Genomic DNA, 14,740 nt, shown 5'->3' with positions numbered 1-14,740 from the left:
AACTGAAAGTTGCTAGAGACAAAGCCTAAGTAAAGCAAAGAGGAACATGGTGGGGGTTTATAACGATATTCAACGTTCAAGACATCAGTCACCGAAAATGGAAAAATAGAAGCTAGGCAAAAATGAAGGTGTACGAAAAATGGAATAATTAATTATGCCCTTCTTGTATTGTTGCTGAGTCGTTAGATTTGTATTCAACTCTTTTTAAGTTAGAATATGTATTTTGTTTAAAGGCTTTTTATTAAATTGGCTTGTCATATATTGATATTTGAATTAGAAATCTTTATACAATACGTATAATGTTTTTGAAATTTTAACATGATAAAATTTATTGATCGTCTTTTTTATGTGTGTCTTTAATCTTATTGGATCCAAGTTATAATGGAATGCTTAAATTACGAGAAAAATATCAAAATGTAGCTATGATACTGCCACAAGAAAAAAGTCTGGTAAAAAAAAAATACCACAAGAAAAAAGCAATAGATTTAAAATATTTTGTAGAGCCTTTAAATTGATGCCATAATAATAATAGAAGAGACAATGGTTGTAAAATGATGCCATAGTAGGTTGAATTTCTTCATGACAACTCCAAGCAAGACACCTTGTTCAATAACATCAGCTGGTGTTTGTGATATTTTCATGACAACTGCAAGCAAGACAACATTATTTTCATCATCAAACAAGACGAAGATGTGGAAGCAACTAAATATGGAACGAAGATTTGAACGTTAAACATAAAAAAGAGAGGGATAAAAAATTTGAGTTAGACTTACCAAACCAGCAACCATGGCTTAAGGTTAGTCGAGAGAAGTAGGCATTCTAGTGATAGAAATTCAAATGGAGGAAAGTAAGAAGGAAGTAAAATGTTCGAGAAAATTCAGCACAAAAGTCTCATTGAAAGTGGTGTGAAGAGAAAAGTAAAGTTGACAAATACAGAGAAGGATAAAGCAGCTACTCATGCTCCTACGCGAGTTTCAAAACCAAAAACATTGAAAGGGAAATTCAAAAGAAATTTATACATTCAATTCAATTAAATTCAATTCAAATTACCCAATGCTCCAAACCTCTAAAGCAAGACACCATTTTGAATACTATAAAATCGAATAGAGCAAAAACAATGAAATTCATACCTGCGACGAGGACCAAACCAGAACAGCAGCAACTTCTGATCGCGCCGGCAGCGAAAGCGTGGACGGCCAAATGCAGGCAATGCGCGCTACGAGATGAATCCGTTCAACAATTTGCTTATATTTCAATCGATAGAGACAGGGAGGAGGGACCATGGAAGAAGTCGCTGACAACTTCAATGCATGTGGGGAGCGGACACGGGAGGTGATGGTCGGAATCACCACGAAGCAGGAGAAGGAGCTTCTTCAAGGCATTGGCAAGCGCAGTCCAAGGAGAATGAAATGACATGCGTGTTGGAGAGAGGTCGCAGTCATTGTGAAGAAGCACAAATGGTCACCATTGAACACGACCAACAGAGTTATCGAGTCGGGGTAAGCGCGACATGGGCGACCTCAAGAAGGCAGTACCTGAGGATTCTGATCGAGGCCACGGTTGAGGATCCAGGTTCCTGACTTTGCCTCCATGCAACAAAAGATGGCAGTCTTCAAGGGTGAGGGCGAGGAAGGGAGGTTTGGGGCTGTTAGGGGAGGGCGGGTCTCTACGTGGGTATTGGATAGTGCTTCGAGTCGGGCTGGTTCTGTTTGTGTGGGCTGGGTTAGCTCTTCGACCTAAGGCCATGTCCAAAAACACAAACAAAAAAAAAAATTTTGGCTAACTGGCTCAGCCACCCTTAACATAAAGCAGGAGACAAGTCCTGCAACAAAATAGCCAAGTGTCCATCTGATATTCATATAAAAGGAATATCTATAAATTTGTATCAAACAGTATCTGTACCATAGATTGACCCATTAAATAAATTCCAAGTGCATATTGTTTCTTATTTGGGTCTTATTTTTGTAAGATTTTTAATCCTAAATAAATCTAATACAAAAAAAGAGAATTGAATAGATTATAAATGTAATTTATTTCCTATTTTATCTTTTTTTTTAAAGCTTTTTAATTCAAATTGAATTGAAATTACCAAGAAAGCAAATTGAAAACTTCTTAAATATAACTGGAAGAATAAAAAAATTCAGGATTTCGTAATTTGTAATTTAATACACCCTCCTATTGAATACAAATATTTCCAAAGTTAAATTAGAAGAGTATAACATTTAAAGAAAAAAATGTTGGGAGAAGCAAGTAAATACACCCTCTTATTGAATACAAATATTTCCAAAGTTAAATTAGAAGAGTATAACATTTAAAGAAAAAAATGTTGGGAGAAGCAAGTATTTTGTTGATTAAGTTTCAATTAAATCTTTAAGAAGTTATTAGCTTTTTTTTTTTCATAAATAAAAGAGATTTTTTTGGGCAGTTAAGATCAAGAGGAAGGTAATTTGTTAAACTTACCGATAAAAAATTATATTATTCTCAAAATATCTTTTATATATTTTAAAAATTTTTGTCAACACTGTTACAAACCTATGAAATATGAATTAGTTTAGAGTAAAAAAATACCTTATGTAAATTTCTGGCTGAATTTTTTAAATATTGTAAAAAGGTGTGTGTTTTTCTTTAATATTTTTTTTTAGGTGAGTTTAACATTGGTCTGGGAGAGAAAGAATTTTTTGTCAGAAGATACAAAACGTCTCCAACGTTTTGTACATGATTTAAATTTTTTTAATAAATAAAACCAAAACGGCACAACGTTTTGTTAGAAATAAATAATTAAAAAAATAAGCATAGCTAAAAACGGCGTTGCCGTTTTGTCTACGTGGCAAAAAATTTTTAATTTAAAAATAGAAAACGGCGGTGACGTTTTGTGTTGAAACAAATTTTACCGTTGAAAATGGTCAAAACAGTGGTGACGTTTAGTACAAGTATGAATAAAAAAAATTTAAAATTAGCTATATAAGGTATGCTAATGTTATGCGAGAAACATCTTGAGTAGAGTAGAAAGTGAACGACACAGTTATTTGCCTCAAAATTTCAGAGAGCTTAGAGCTCTTTCTTCTTTAGCAGTTGAATTTGTTCTTACTTCTTTAGCTACTGAAGTTGTTCTTCATTCTTTAGCAGTTGAAGTTGTTCTGCATCTGTTGAGTGAAATAAGTTGTGGGTAAATGTAATAAGTGTATAAAATGGAGAGTTATGTTAGTTTAAAAATATATTTCAATGGTAAGATTTTGTATGATACACATGAGGGTGTGAGTTTTTTGTGTGAGAATCCATGTGTTATTATTGTTCCTCTTTCAATAACATATGAAGGACTTAAGAGTGTACTTTGTCAGAGTGTAGGTCAGCAAGACCGGAAGAGAGTGACCAATATTTTATATAGGCAGCCTGTGTTAGTATTTGGTGGTTTCGTTCAATTTCAAGTAATGCACGTGGCTGATGAAGCTAGTATACAAGGAATGTTTTCGACCTACCATCAATGTCCTTGCAATCATACCTAGATGCCCGACATAAGGATCGATACATGTGTGCAAGGCAAGCTGAACCCCAACTAAACTTGTGAATCTGAGAAAAGTCACGAAGCAACGGCAAATACTTCCAATGCACACTGATTCCAGACTTGTCACTAAATAAGGTTGTTCCAAATAGACACATTATGTGACATTTTACATAAATTTCCCTACTTACTGCGTCAGTCAAATGTTGGCGCCGCTTTAGGGTGCCGAACCATGCTAGCTTGACTCCGCTTCCTCTATGGTCGTTCGGGCCAGGAGCAATACCAAATTGGGTCATGCACTCATTCTCTAACCCACTTGTGCTGTGGTCAGTTGATCCAGTAACTGGCAAGCCATGAGTTCAGAGTCCAAAAATCATGGCGACGTCCTCCAACGTAATCGTGCACTCGCCGTGTGAAAGATGAAATGTGTGCGTCTCAGGCCGCCACCTTTCAACTAGTGTGTCTATAGTTGGACCGTGAGACATGATCCTTCCAATCTGAGATATATGATAGAATCCGCTCTCTCTGAGTTGTTCTTCCACCCTAGCATGTCTAGTGTGCAAATTTCTTGAACCCTGATAACAAAAATAATAACTAACCGTCAATAACCAGAACTAGTCAATATTACTAAACTAATACTCGGTTTAGTAACAAATATAATTAATATTTATTAAAAATCCAAATAATTTATAATTACTAATTGAATTATTAATTATTAAGCATAACAGTAAACACAAAAATTACTTACATATATAGGATGTTGAAGATATTCTGATATATGCTCGTCAGCACGTGTGATGTCACGTTTTCCCATTTTTTTCTTTAACACTACATTAAAATAATATAAAAAAAAATTACTTATATTTTTTCTTTTTTCTTTTCTACTGAAAACAATAATAATAATAACTCTTAATCTATTTACTAGATACATATCCTAAAAATTACTAATTATCCAATCTAAATATGTTGCCATTATTTTTCAATATATATTGCAAAAATGTCTAAAATTACTAACCATACTAAAATTTAATAACAATGATTTTGTTTTCCAATAATTAAATAAAATAAAAAACCGTAATGGTATATATATATATATATATATATATATATATATATATATAATTAATAATAATTCAATTTTATTATTAAAAACTTCACGCACTACATATATAAATTAACTAAAAATTTAAACTAATAAAAACTGAAACACCTAATATTTTATATAAAAAAATTTAAAAAATAACCCATGCTTATCAGATAATAATTAAGGTTATATATTTTAGTTAAATTTTAACCTAAAAACCTAAATTACTAAAAAATTATATCCGAATTAAATAAATATTTCTGTTTTAAAATCAATTATTTTAAATAAAACTAAAATTATTAAATTTTTTTCAAATAAATTATTTAAAATATAACTAAAATTATTAAAAACGTATGTTTCTCAAAAAAGTAAAAATTAAAACAAAACTATACAAAAATTCTAAAGCGACCTTTTTCTCACATAAATTACATAAAATCAAACTAAAATTAATAAAAATTCTGTTTTTTTTTTAAATTAATTTTTTTTTCTAAAGATAAATATTATTTTATTAATATAAAATAAAAGTGTTTCCATAAGGAAGTACAAAAGAATTGGGTATTCCCATTTATCATCAGCTGTGACTGAAAGACTAAGAGCTTAAAGAAGAGTAAAGTAAGAGTAAAGAAAAAGTAGCATCTATCACGTATGGTTCACGAGTTCACGCACTAAATTGCTAGCTTCTTTCACTATTTCTAGTGCTGGCCTTCTCAAAAACACACTGATTCCTCGCTTTCCAAGTGCTCCAACACAACGCCGCTATGAGGAGGGTCTTTTGTCTACCGTCGAATTGAGCCGCTGTCCAGGATAAGACTCGTTGCCACCAATTGAAAAAAGTTTCTTCTTCTCTCATCCATAGGTCAGGGGTTATTAAGCTTAGGCTCCATATTATTGAAGACAAGGGCATTGGAACAAAGCATGAGAAATTGATTCAGCCTTCAACATGCATCTTGGACAAGTGGCAGGAGTGGATGTGAACCGGCTGTGAACTTGTTGCAACACCGGAAGCTTTTCATGAAGACTTTTCCATAGAAAAATCTTAATTTTATGGGGTAATTTCAACTCCCAAATGCTATTCCAGACTCTGTTGTGTATGTTCTGGGACCTCAATGAAATAGGAGAATGAAAGAATCCATAAGCAATTTTGTATCCTGACCCAACTTCATATATACCAGATTTTGTCCAGCACCAATTAACTTCATCCTCCTCCTCTGTTGGTTTGATTGAAAAAATTTTATTGCATATATCAACTGAAAAAATCGACTCAATCAGATTTTTATTCCAACTTCTATCAGGATTTAGTAACGCATTAACGTAATACACTAACGATACGCTAACAATTAATACTATTATTTTAAGTTTATAACTATAACAAAGATAATATATTTTTTACTACTCTTAATCAAGAACTAATAATTAATTTATTCATCCACGTAATCAAAAAATTATTTTAAAAATATTATATACTATTTTTTTTTTACTTTTTATTTCAAAACAATAAAATTAACTCTAACTAATTACTAATAATACGTTTAAAATACTAACCTTGTTCTATCTTTAACTGTTGCCGTTTCCTTGTTGTGGTTGTTGCGGGAATGTGGGGCTGCCGTTTTTTTTGTTGTGGGGATGTAGGGTAAACAAAATGAAGAAGAAAAAATGAAGACTATGGATAAGAATAATGGAGACTATGAACTGAAGAAGAAAGAATGAAGGAAGAAGAGAGTTGGCATTTTCATCAACGTATGGGAAGAGAGAGGAACCTGCCACGTATTGATCATGCACAACAAAACGTCGGTAACGTTTTGATCAAAACGTCAGTGACGTTTTCCACATAACGACGTTGACGTTTTTCTTCCAGCATTTGACGGCTATTATAGCGACGTTAAACTCTCCTGTTTGGTCATTTTGGTGGGTAACACCACCTTTGGCCCAATACTAAAAAAAAAATTCTAGATTTCTCAACCAGTAAAATAAGTCAACAATATCATTTTATTAGATCTGAAACATTTACTTGTACATATAAACTAATCTATAGAGCAAGTGCTAATATATAATATAATTTAATCTATATTTACAATCCTCATCAAGTCATCAATAATCTCCTTCCTCCATTGATGGAAACAATGTCAATGACAAGTTCCCACCATTCAATCATGACTTACATTTCTTCAATTGTTTATTTGGAGCTTTAATTTTATCCAAACCATTCCCATCCATATCAAAGGGGTTGTAAAGAGCAAATGTATTATTCCTTGGCGTACTATACTCAAAATGCAAATCCTTAGCAACAAGAGCATGCAAAATATGTATAATAAATTATTTGCTTACGAAAAAATTAATACATATTGTTGAGAAGAATTAATTTACTTAATATATAGATAAATTAATTAATTAAATTTTTTTGTTATATTAATGTTCAACCTGATTAAAAAAAGTCAATATATAAATTTTTTTTAATAATATTTTTTAATATTTTAGTAACTTTAAAGATACATTTTAACTAAATATATAAAAAAATAAGTAAATAAAATTACTATTACATCTAATTAAAATTAACCATTAAAATTATTTTTTTTATATATTAATAGACTATTATGTAAATGTGTCAACTATTAATAACTTAAAAAATTAAAAAAAAATACTCTAGTTATTACAAATTTAAAATTGCATCTAATTAATAAAAAGTGCTCTAATTTACTGATAAAATAATGTAATTACATTTTATTTAATAACATTAGTTGGACATACTTTTTATTGGACGTGAATAATATTTATTAATATTATTTTTTTATTAGTAGTATATATAAAGGGCAAAAAACCATATTGAGCCAGAGCAAGAAACTTGTAACCAAAATGCGCCAAATCCAATTTCGTTTCAGCAATGAGCCAAAGTGTATTTTAATACAATTCGAACCAAGCTGGTTCGAATTGCACTCCTTCATAATTCGAACCAAGATGGTTCGATTTAGTGTTCCACGTTTTTGAATAATTCGAACCAAGATGGTTCGAACTTCTCCCACACATAATTCGAACCAATAAGGTTCGAACTTCTCTCATGCATAATTCGAACCAGGGTGGTTCGAATTATGCTTTGTATTCGAGTCCATGTAATTCGAACCAGGTCGGTTCGAATTACTCCTAATGCACTCCTTCATAATTCGAACCAGGCTGGTTCGAATTATGTGTGATTCGACTATATAAGGAGTTCGAATCACCCTCATTCGAACCATTATCCCTCCCCCCTACCCCACAAAATCTCAGAGAAAACGACCCAGATTCTCTCCGAGAAAGACCTGAACGGACTACTCTGCTGATGGGGGACGATCCGGCACGGTTATATCGGTTGGACGGAGTCGCTCATATAGCCGGGGTCATCAACGACGAGGTTAGTACGGAAATTTTTTTTGATTCAAGCGTTAGTTGTGCCATAGTGGTTTTGTATCTTGGTTAGACGGTAATTTATGTTAGTGGTTTATGTAGGTGGTTTAGGTGAGGGGATTATGTAGGTGGTTTATGATAGTGGTTTAAGCTAGCGGTATAAGTTAGTGGTTTATGTAAGTGGTTTAGGGTGGTGGTTTAGGGTAGTGGTTTTTGTTAGTGGTTTAAGTCAGTGGTTTTTGGTAGTGGTTTATGTTGGTGGTTTATGTTAGCGGTTTTTGTTAGCGGTTTTCGCAAGCGGTTTTTTTATGTGGTTTATGGTAGTTGTTTAATGCTAGGTGGTTTAAGTAAGCCGGTTTATTGAATTTGTTTCTTGTTAATGGGTCTCGTTAATTGTGGTATATGCTAGCGGTTTAGTTGTGTGGTTTAGGGTTTGTTTTCCAGTTAGTTATCTTTCATGTAATGTTATGCTGTTTAATTTAGAAAAATGGTTAATGTAAACCTGTTTATGGAAACCGTTTTATGTAAACCCGTTTACGTAGACCGGTTTACTGTGAACCGGTATATGTGAACCGGTTTACTGTAAAACCTGTGTAGTTATATATCTCAGTATGGGGTTCTTTTCATGCGCAGCCCGAGCGATGCATTAGGAGCATGAGGCGGCAGCAGGGCATGCGTCTTGATGACAGATACGTTCCATACTTGCAGATGGCAGGGCTATACCATCTTGCACGGCTGAACGACCGGTGGTTCCGGCTAGACGAGGCGCTCGTCAGTGCATTCGTTGAGAGATGGCGTCCCGAGACGCACACTTTTCATATGCCGTTCGGAGAGTGCACGATCACACTCCAGGACGTGGCATACCAGCTGGGTTTGCCAGTCGATGGCCGTTACGTGAGCGGGTGCCTGTCAGAGTTCCATATATACATCGATGGAGGCCGTCCACCCTGGGTCTGGTTCCAGGAGTTGCTAGGAGTTATACCTCCTCCCAGTCAGGTTCAGAAGTACGCAGTGAACTGCAGCTGGTTTCAGGAGACCTTTGGTGAGTGCCCTGAGGATGCAGATGATGACACTGTTCGCCGATATGTCCGTGCGTACATCATGATGTTGCTAGGCACGCAGTTGTTTGCGGACAAGTCTGGCAACCGGATTCACATTAGATGGCTTCCATATGTAGCGAGGCTGGAGGAGCTGGGTACGTACAGCTGGGGTTCGGCAGCACTGGCCTAGTTGTACCGGTGCATGTGCAGAGTGGCAAACAGACATGTTGTGAAGTTAGCGGGCCCGCTCCAGCTACTGCAGTCTTGGATCTTTTGGCGGTTTCCTCAGTTTAGGCCTGCAGGACATGAGACGTTTAGCTGGCCGTTGGCGTCGAGGTACTATACTGGGCCTATACTTTTTCAATATGACTTAGAGAATTGCGTGTATGTTAATACTCTATTGCATAATGTAAACACAGATATTAGTATATGTAACTCATGTGTATGGTGCAGATGGGCAGGTTACAACCCTTCCGGTAGCGAGAAGGGTCCGAGAGTGCGGTCGTGGAGGCTTAGGATAGACCGGTTACAGTCCAGGGAGGTTAGTCTGCTAATTAATAACTGATGCATTTTAGTTAAATATTTTACACTTGGGTCGTACAGTTGCCCTGATAAGGGTCGGTTTGTTCTGCAGTTTATATGGATGCCGTACAGTAGCCCCGACGTACTTCAGGTGTTGCACCCGGAGGTTTTGGAGCCTCGGCACATGGCGGTGTGGCGCAGTGTGACCGCGCTGATCTACTTTGCTGTCATAGAGTGGCATCAGATAGATCGTGTTCAGACCTCAGTATATCAAACCAGTAATCAAACTCAACCTCAGTCTTCGCGTACGCTGCATTCACGAGAAGCCTCCTAGCGTCTTTGCCCTTGAAGGTAAGGGCGAAATTGGCCGCTACGTGTCGTATGCAGAATGCACGGTACGCAGAAGGTGGTAACCAACCTCCGTCCGGGGCCTCAAGCGCAGACTTGATGCCGTTGTGCCTATCCGATATAACCAGCAGACCGGGAAGCTGGGTCACGTGCTGCCGAAGGTGCGAGAGAAAGAATGTCCACGACTCCGCATTCTCACCCTCTACTAGTGCGAATGCGACAGGTAGAATGTTGGAGTTCCCGTCCTGTGCAATCGCAATTAGCAACGTTCCCCCATACTTACCATATAGATGTGTGCCGTCAATGCTGACTAGCGGCTTGCAATGCCGGAATGCCTCGATGCATGGAGGGAAAGTCCAGAAAAGTCTGTGGAAATAAGCTTGAGACTCGTCCACCTGTCCTCCAACTAGAACCGGGCTCGTTCTGAGGACCGCAACAGAACCAGGCATCGTCAGCTGGACACCCAACACCCACCTAGGTATCTCGCTGTATGACTCATCCCAGTCACCGTAGATGAGGCCAACGGCCTTCTGCTTCGCCATCCAAACCCTCCTGTAAGTCGGCCTAAAACCAAAATGCGCTGCCGTGGCGTTCAGGAGCACCTTTATGCTAACCGATGCGTCAGCCCTAACCATTGGCATAATGAACGCCGAAATCACAGAATGATCCAAACTTCTGTGATCACTTGATATGGATGTGGCCAGGCAAGTGTGAGGGCCATTGTACCGTTTGACCTCCCAAATGCCCTTGCGCTTCCAGAGATTGAGCCGAATCAACCATGTGCACCCATTCCCGAACTCCGAACACTTGCCCACATACCGGCGGTGATCGGACTCCACCACCTTGTACTGTACCCCTCGCCGGATGCTGTAAGTCTTCACACTTAACAGGGCCTCATCTTTATCCTGGAATTGCTGACCAACCTGGAACTCTGTGAGACCAGCATTTCCTTCCGCATCTCTAGCTCCGAATCCAACAGGGTGACCTAGCGCACCCTCATGCGTCATGGCGTCCAGGTCCAGAGAAGAAAAATATGGTGGATACTGCTGTGTACCAGAGCTAGAACCACCGCCAGCCAATGCAGGCCCAGCCGCTTGAACCTCGTCCCCGCTATCATCCTCAATCGTTTCGGGCTCAACGTCGTCCTCATCAGGATCACCCAATTCTCCGTCTCCGACGCCAACCGGTGGAACGCCCTGTAAAGCGTTTGCCAGAACATCAAAGGATCCTACCTCGTCGCGGACGCCGTCATTCAAATCAACAGCAAATGACGGAGAGGCGACAAGTTGGGCCGCTGGCTCGTAAACTGGTACGGAGGAAGAGGCCACAGCAGCCATCGAACTGGAGCCAGCTGCCGTGGCTACATTGGCGGTATTCCGGTTCGAACCCCCTGAGCTGGATACCACATCAACCAGCTTTGCCAGCAACTCTGGTGTGCGGACCTCCGGAAACTGCCTCCGACAAAGAAACATGACTTGGAGGTCCTCATCACTACCAATCGTCAGACAATCATACTTCACCGTATCGTGCAGGATCGTGACTGGAATGCGATAGAAAAACTTCTTAATCCGCTTCGCACCTTCCAGGCCAAGTTTCATCAGCACAGCTCTAACCAGGTCATCATAGCTTGTCGTTCGATTCACCACAATATAGAGAGGATTCTTATCTGTGAACTTCACTCCAGACCGAGTTTTCCTCTTGATGGATCCTTTGTGGTGTACCAAAACAGCAAAACTCTCCTCCTCACTAGCCATCTTACGTCCTCTAATGAGAGCAATTCACGTTTACAGCGTTTATATAGAGCTCTGATTCCTACTAATTCGAACTAACCTGGTTCGAACCATCATACATGTAATTCGAACCAAGCCGGTTCGAATTACTACAATCAACCTCTCTTTGGTTCGAACCAACCTGGTTCGAACCAAGAAAGCATGTAATTCGAACCAGCCTGGTTCGAATTACTACAACCAAGCTCTCTCCCCATAATTCGAACCAACCAGGTTCGAATTACATGCTTTCTTGGTTCGAACCAATCTGGTTCGAATTATTCAAACTTTTCCAGTAGTAGTTCGAACCAAGTTGGTTCGAATTACTAGTTAATACAGTTCGAACCATGGTGGTTCGATTTATATAAAAATGCCTCTTGGCTTATTGCTGAAACAAATTTCTGTTTGGCGTATTTTGGTTAAACTTTTCTGCATGTGGCTTAATATGGTTTTTTGCCCATATATAAATTTATTTGTTATAATTTTTTTAGTGAGAGTACATAAAGAGTATATAATATATAGAACGTAATAAATATTTTAAAGAAAATTTTTTATTATTTTCAATAATAAAAATAACTTATTTTCAGATGATAAAATACCATAAAAAAACTAAAATTATCTTAAATATAATTTCATTTACTACCTATAATTTTTCTCTCACACGCATGCATGACACACACCACACAAAAAGATAACAATTATCTTTTTAAGCATTATAAAAATTTATTATTTTTCAACTGTGTTTGATTATTGATAGTTTATGAATTATATTATGAATCTTTTTTTTTTGGTGACTTAAAAGAAAAATAAACAAAAACTAAGAAAGAAAAAAAAACAAGAAACTGCTTAAGAAAGGCAGTCCCGCTGAATACTACTCTCAAACTCCTTCTAAGGCAATGGAAGCTCCACTTGGGGAGAAATAGTCCTCATTGCAGTCTTTGCCATGATGTCTGCTACTGTATTTGCATCTCTCAAGATCAACCGAAGATCAGCACGCCATTTCCAAGACATGATATCTCGGATTTTTAACACCAAAGGATTAGTAAACCCAGAGCAATCTTGTAAATTATTGACAATAGTAAAAGCCTCCACACAGTCTATCTCACATATAATGTCTCTTTGTCCCGAGTCCCATGCTAAAAGAAAGCCTCTCCAAATAGCAAACAACTCTCCTTGCAAAATGCTACGACTCTCAATTGTTCCCAGACAACCTCGTTGCCACCTTCCCTTCCAATCTCTGCTAACACAAGCAAAACCAACTCGAGCACCACTGCCAGGATAGCTAGCATCACAATTAATCTTAAAGGTACCCACTGAGGGGGGAATCCAAGAGCCACTAATGGTTGAGGGGATAGATAGTCGTTGCAACTCAAAAATATTTCGGAGCTCCTTTTCTAAGGACAAAGCCATACCAATCACCTTATCTGTGGTCCAATGCTCGTGAGGATGAAAGATCTCGTTGTTTCTCGAACACCAAATTATATTATGAATCTACTACTATATACATGGCGTGATAAAGATTCATTAAAAAATTTATATTTTTATTTGAATAAATATTAAATATTAAATAAATTCTAAGTACATATTGTTTCCTATTTCGGTTTTATTTTTGTAAGCTTTTTAATCTTAAATAAATTTAATACAAAAAAGGGAATTAAATAGATTCTAAACATAATTTATTTCCTATTTTATTCTTTGTTTTGTTGAAGTTTCTTAGTTCAAATTGAATTGAAATTACCAAAAAACAAATTGAAAACTCCTTAAATATAATTGGAAGAATTCAAAAATTCAGAGTTTTATAATTTGTAATTTAATACACCCTCCTTTTGAATACAAATATTTTCTAAGTCAAATTGGAAGAGTATAACATTTAGGGAAAAAAATGTTGGGGGAAGCAAGTATTTTACTGATTAAGTTTCAATTAAATCTTTTAAGAAGTTATTAGTTTTTTTTTTTCATAAAAAAAGAGATCTTTTTCTTGGCAGCTAATATTAAGAGGAAGGTAATTTATCAAATTTACCCGTAAAAAATTATATTATTCTTAAAATATGTTTTATATATTTTAAAAATTATTGTCAACACTATTACAAACCTATAAAATATGAATTAGTTTAGAGTAAAGAGATGCCTTATGTAGATTTCTCAACTAGTAAAATAAATCAACAATATCATTTTATTAGATCTCAAACATCTACTTATACATATAAACTAATCTATAGAGCAAGTGTTAATATATAATATAATCTAATCTATATTTACAATCCTCATCAAGTCATCAATAATCTCCTTCGTCCATTGATGGAAACAATGTCAATGACAAGTTCCCACCACTCAACCTTGACTTACATTTCTTCAATTGTTTATTTGGAGCTTCAATTTCATCCAAACCATTTCCATCCATATCAAAGGGGTTGTAAAGAGCAAATGTATTATTCCTTGGCGTACTATACTCAAAATGCAAATCCTTAGCAACAAGAGCCTGCAAAATATGTAAAATAATTTAAAACAAAAATTATAAAATTAGAATAACATAACATCATTGCTATTAACCTACTACTCTTGATACATACCGCTTCTCTAATAGCTTTGGAGACATGGAAAAGTCTATGCAAATCTTCATGTTCCACACCACATACCACCTTTATCTGCCATTCACCACATGCATTTTAATAATTAAAATGCTAACAAAACCCATTGACAAATAAGCTTGAAATTAACCACCCAAAATAGTTACATAATAATAATGATAATAATGTTACCAAAATATCAAGGGGAAGAGCTTCAAGGGGAGAACACTCAAATTTGAGAGTGATTTTATCACTGCACATTCTTTTCAATGGAACTTGCACCTTATTGGAAACCACAACCCTCTTCCTTCTAAATGTTAGTGTGCAAGGACTACTCATGGTGTGTTTACTAAGAAAATTTTTTTTCTTCTCTTTTTTGGCTGCAATATGCAGCATTCGAAATCCAAGGTAGAATTTATCTACCATTGTCACAATATCCTAAAAGGAAAATAGTGGAAACAAAATCCAACTTTTCCTAAAAAGATTGTCAAGCGGATCAACAAATTGAGGAAACAACATGGAAAAGACCACGAACAAAA

General features: G+C 36.3%; 2 protein-coding genes across 2 annotated transcripts; one reads left to right on the top strand and one right to left on the bottom strand.

Moving 5' to 3' along the window:
* The first annotated feature begins 1,602 nt into the window (after window positions 1-1,602).
* On the top strand, window positions 1,603-9,519 carry LOC148579015 (uncharacterized). Its single transcript, XM_088488060.1, has 4 exons — window positions 1,603-1,722; window positions 8,592-8,729; window positions 8,826-9,153; window positions 9,452-9,519. The coding sequence occupies exons 1-4, from the start codon at window positions 1,603-1,605 to the stop codon at window positions 9,517-9,519; spliced, it is 654 nt and encodes a 217-aa protein (XP_088344186.1).
* A 4,370-nt stretch (window positions 9,520-13,889) lies between these two features.
* LOC107619989 (F-box protein At1g61340-like) lies at window positions 13,890-14,735 on the bottom strand. The gene is made up of 3 exons (XM_016322215.3): window positions 14,394-14,735; window positions 14,205-14,279; window positions 13,890-14,113 (listed from the first exon to the last, which is right to left on the bottom strand). The coding sequence occupies exons 1-3, from the start codon at window positions 14,625-14,627 to the stop codon at window positions 13,910-13,912; spliced, it is 513 nt and encodes a 170-aa protein (XP_016177701.2). The 5' UTR covers window positions 14,628-14,735; the 3' UTR covers window positions 13,890-13,909.
* Window positions 14,736-14,740: the final 5 nt, after the last annotated feature.

Source organism: Arachis ipaensis, chromosome B10 (genome assembly GCF_059453495.1).
Source record: "Arachis ipaensis isolate K30076 ecotype BB chromosome B10, ASM5945349v1, whole genome shotgun sequence".
NCBI classification, from domain to species: Eukaryota; Viridiplantae; Streptophyta; class Magnoliopsida; order Fabales; family Fabaceae; genus Arachis; species Arachis ipaensis.
Note: the sequence above shows the minus strand (reverse complement) of the source record. Positions and strands in the feature narration are given on the sequence as shown.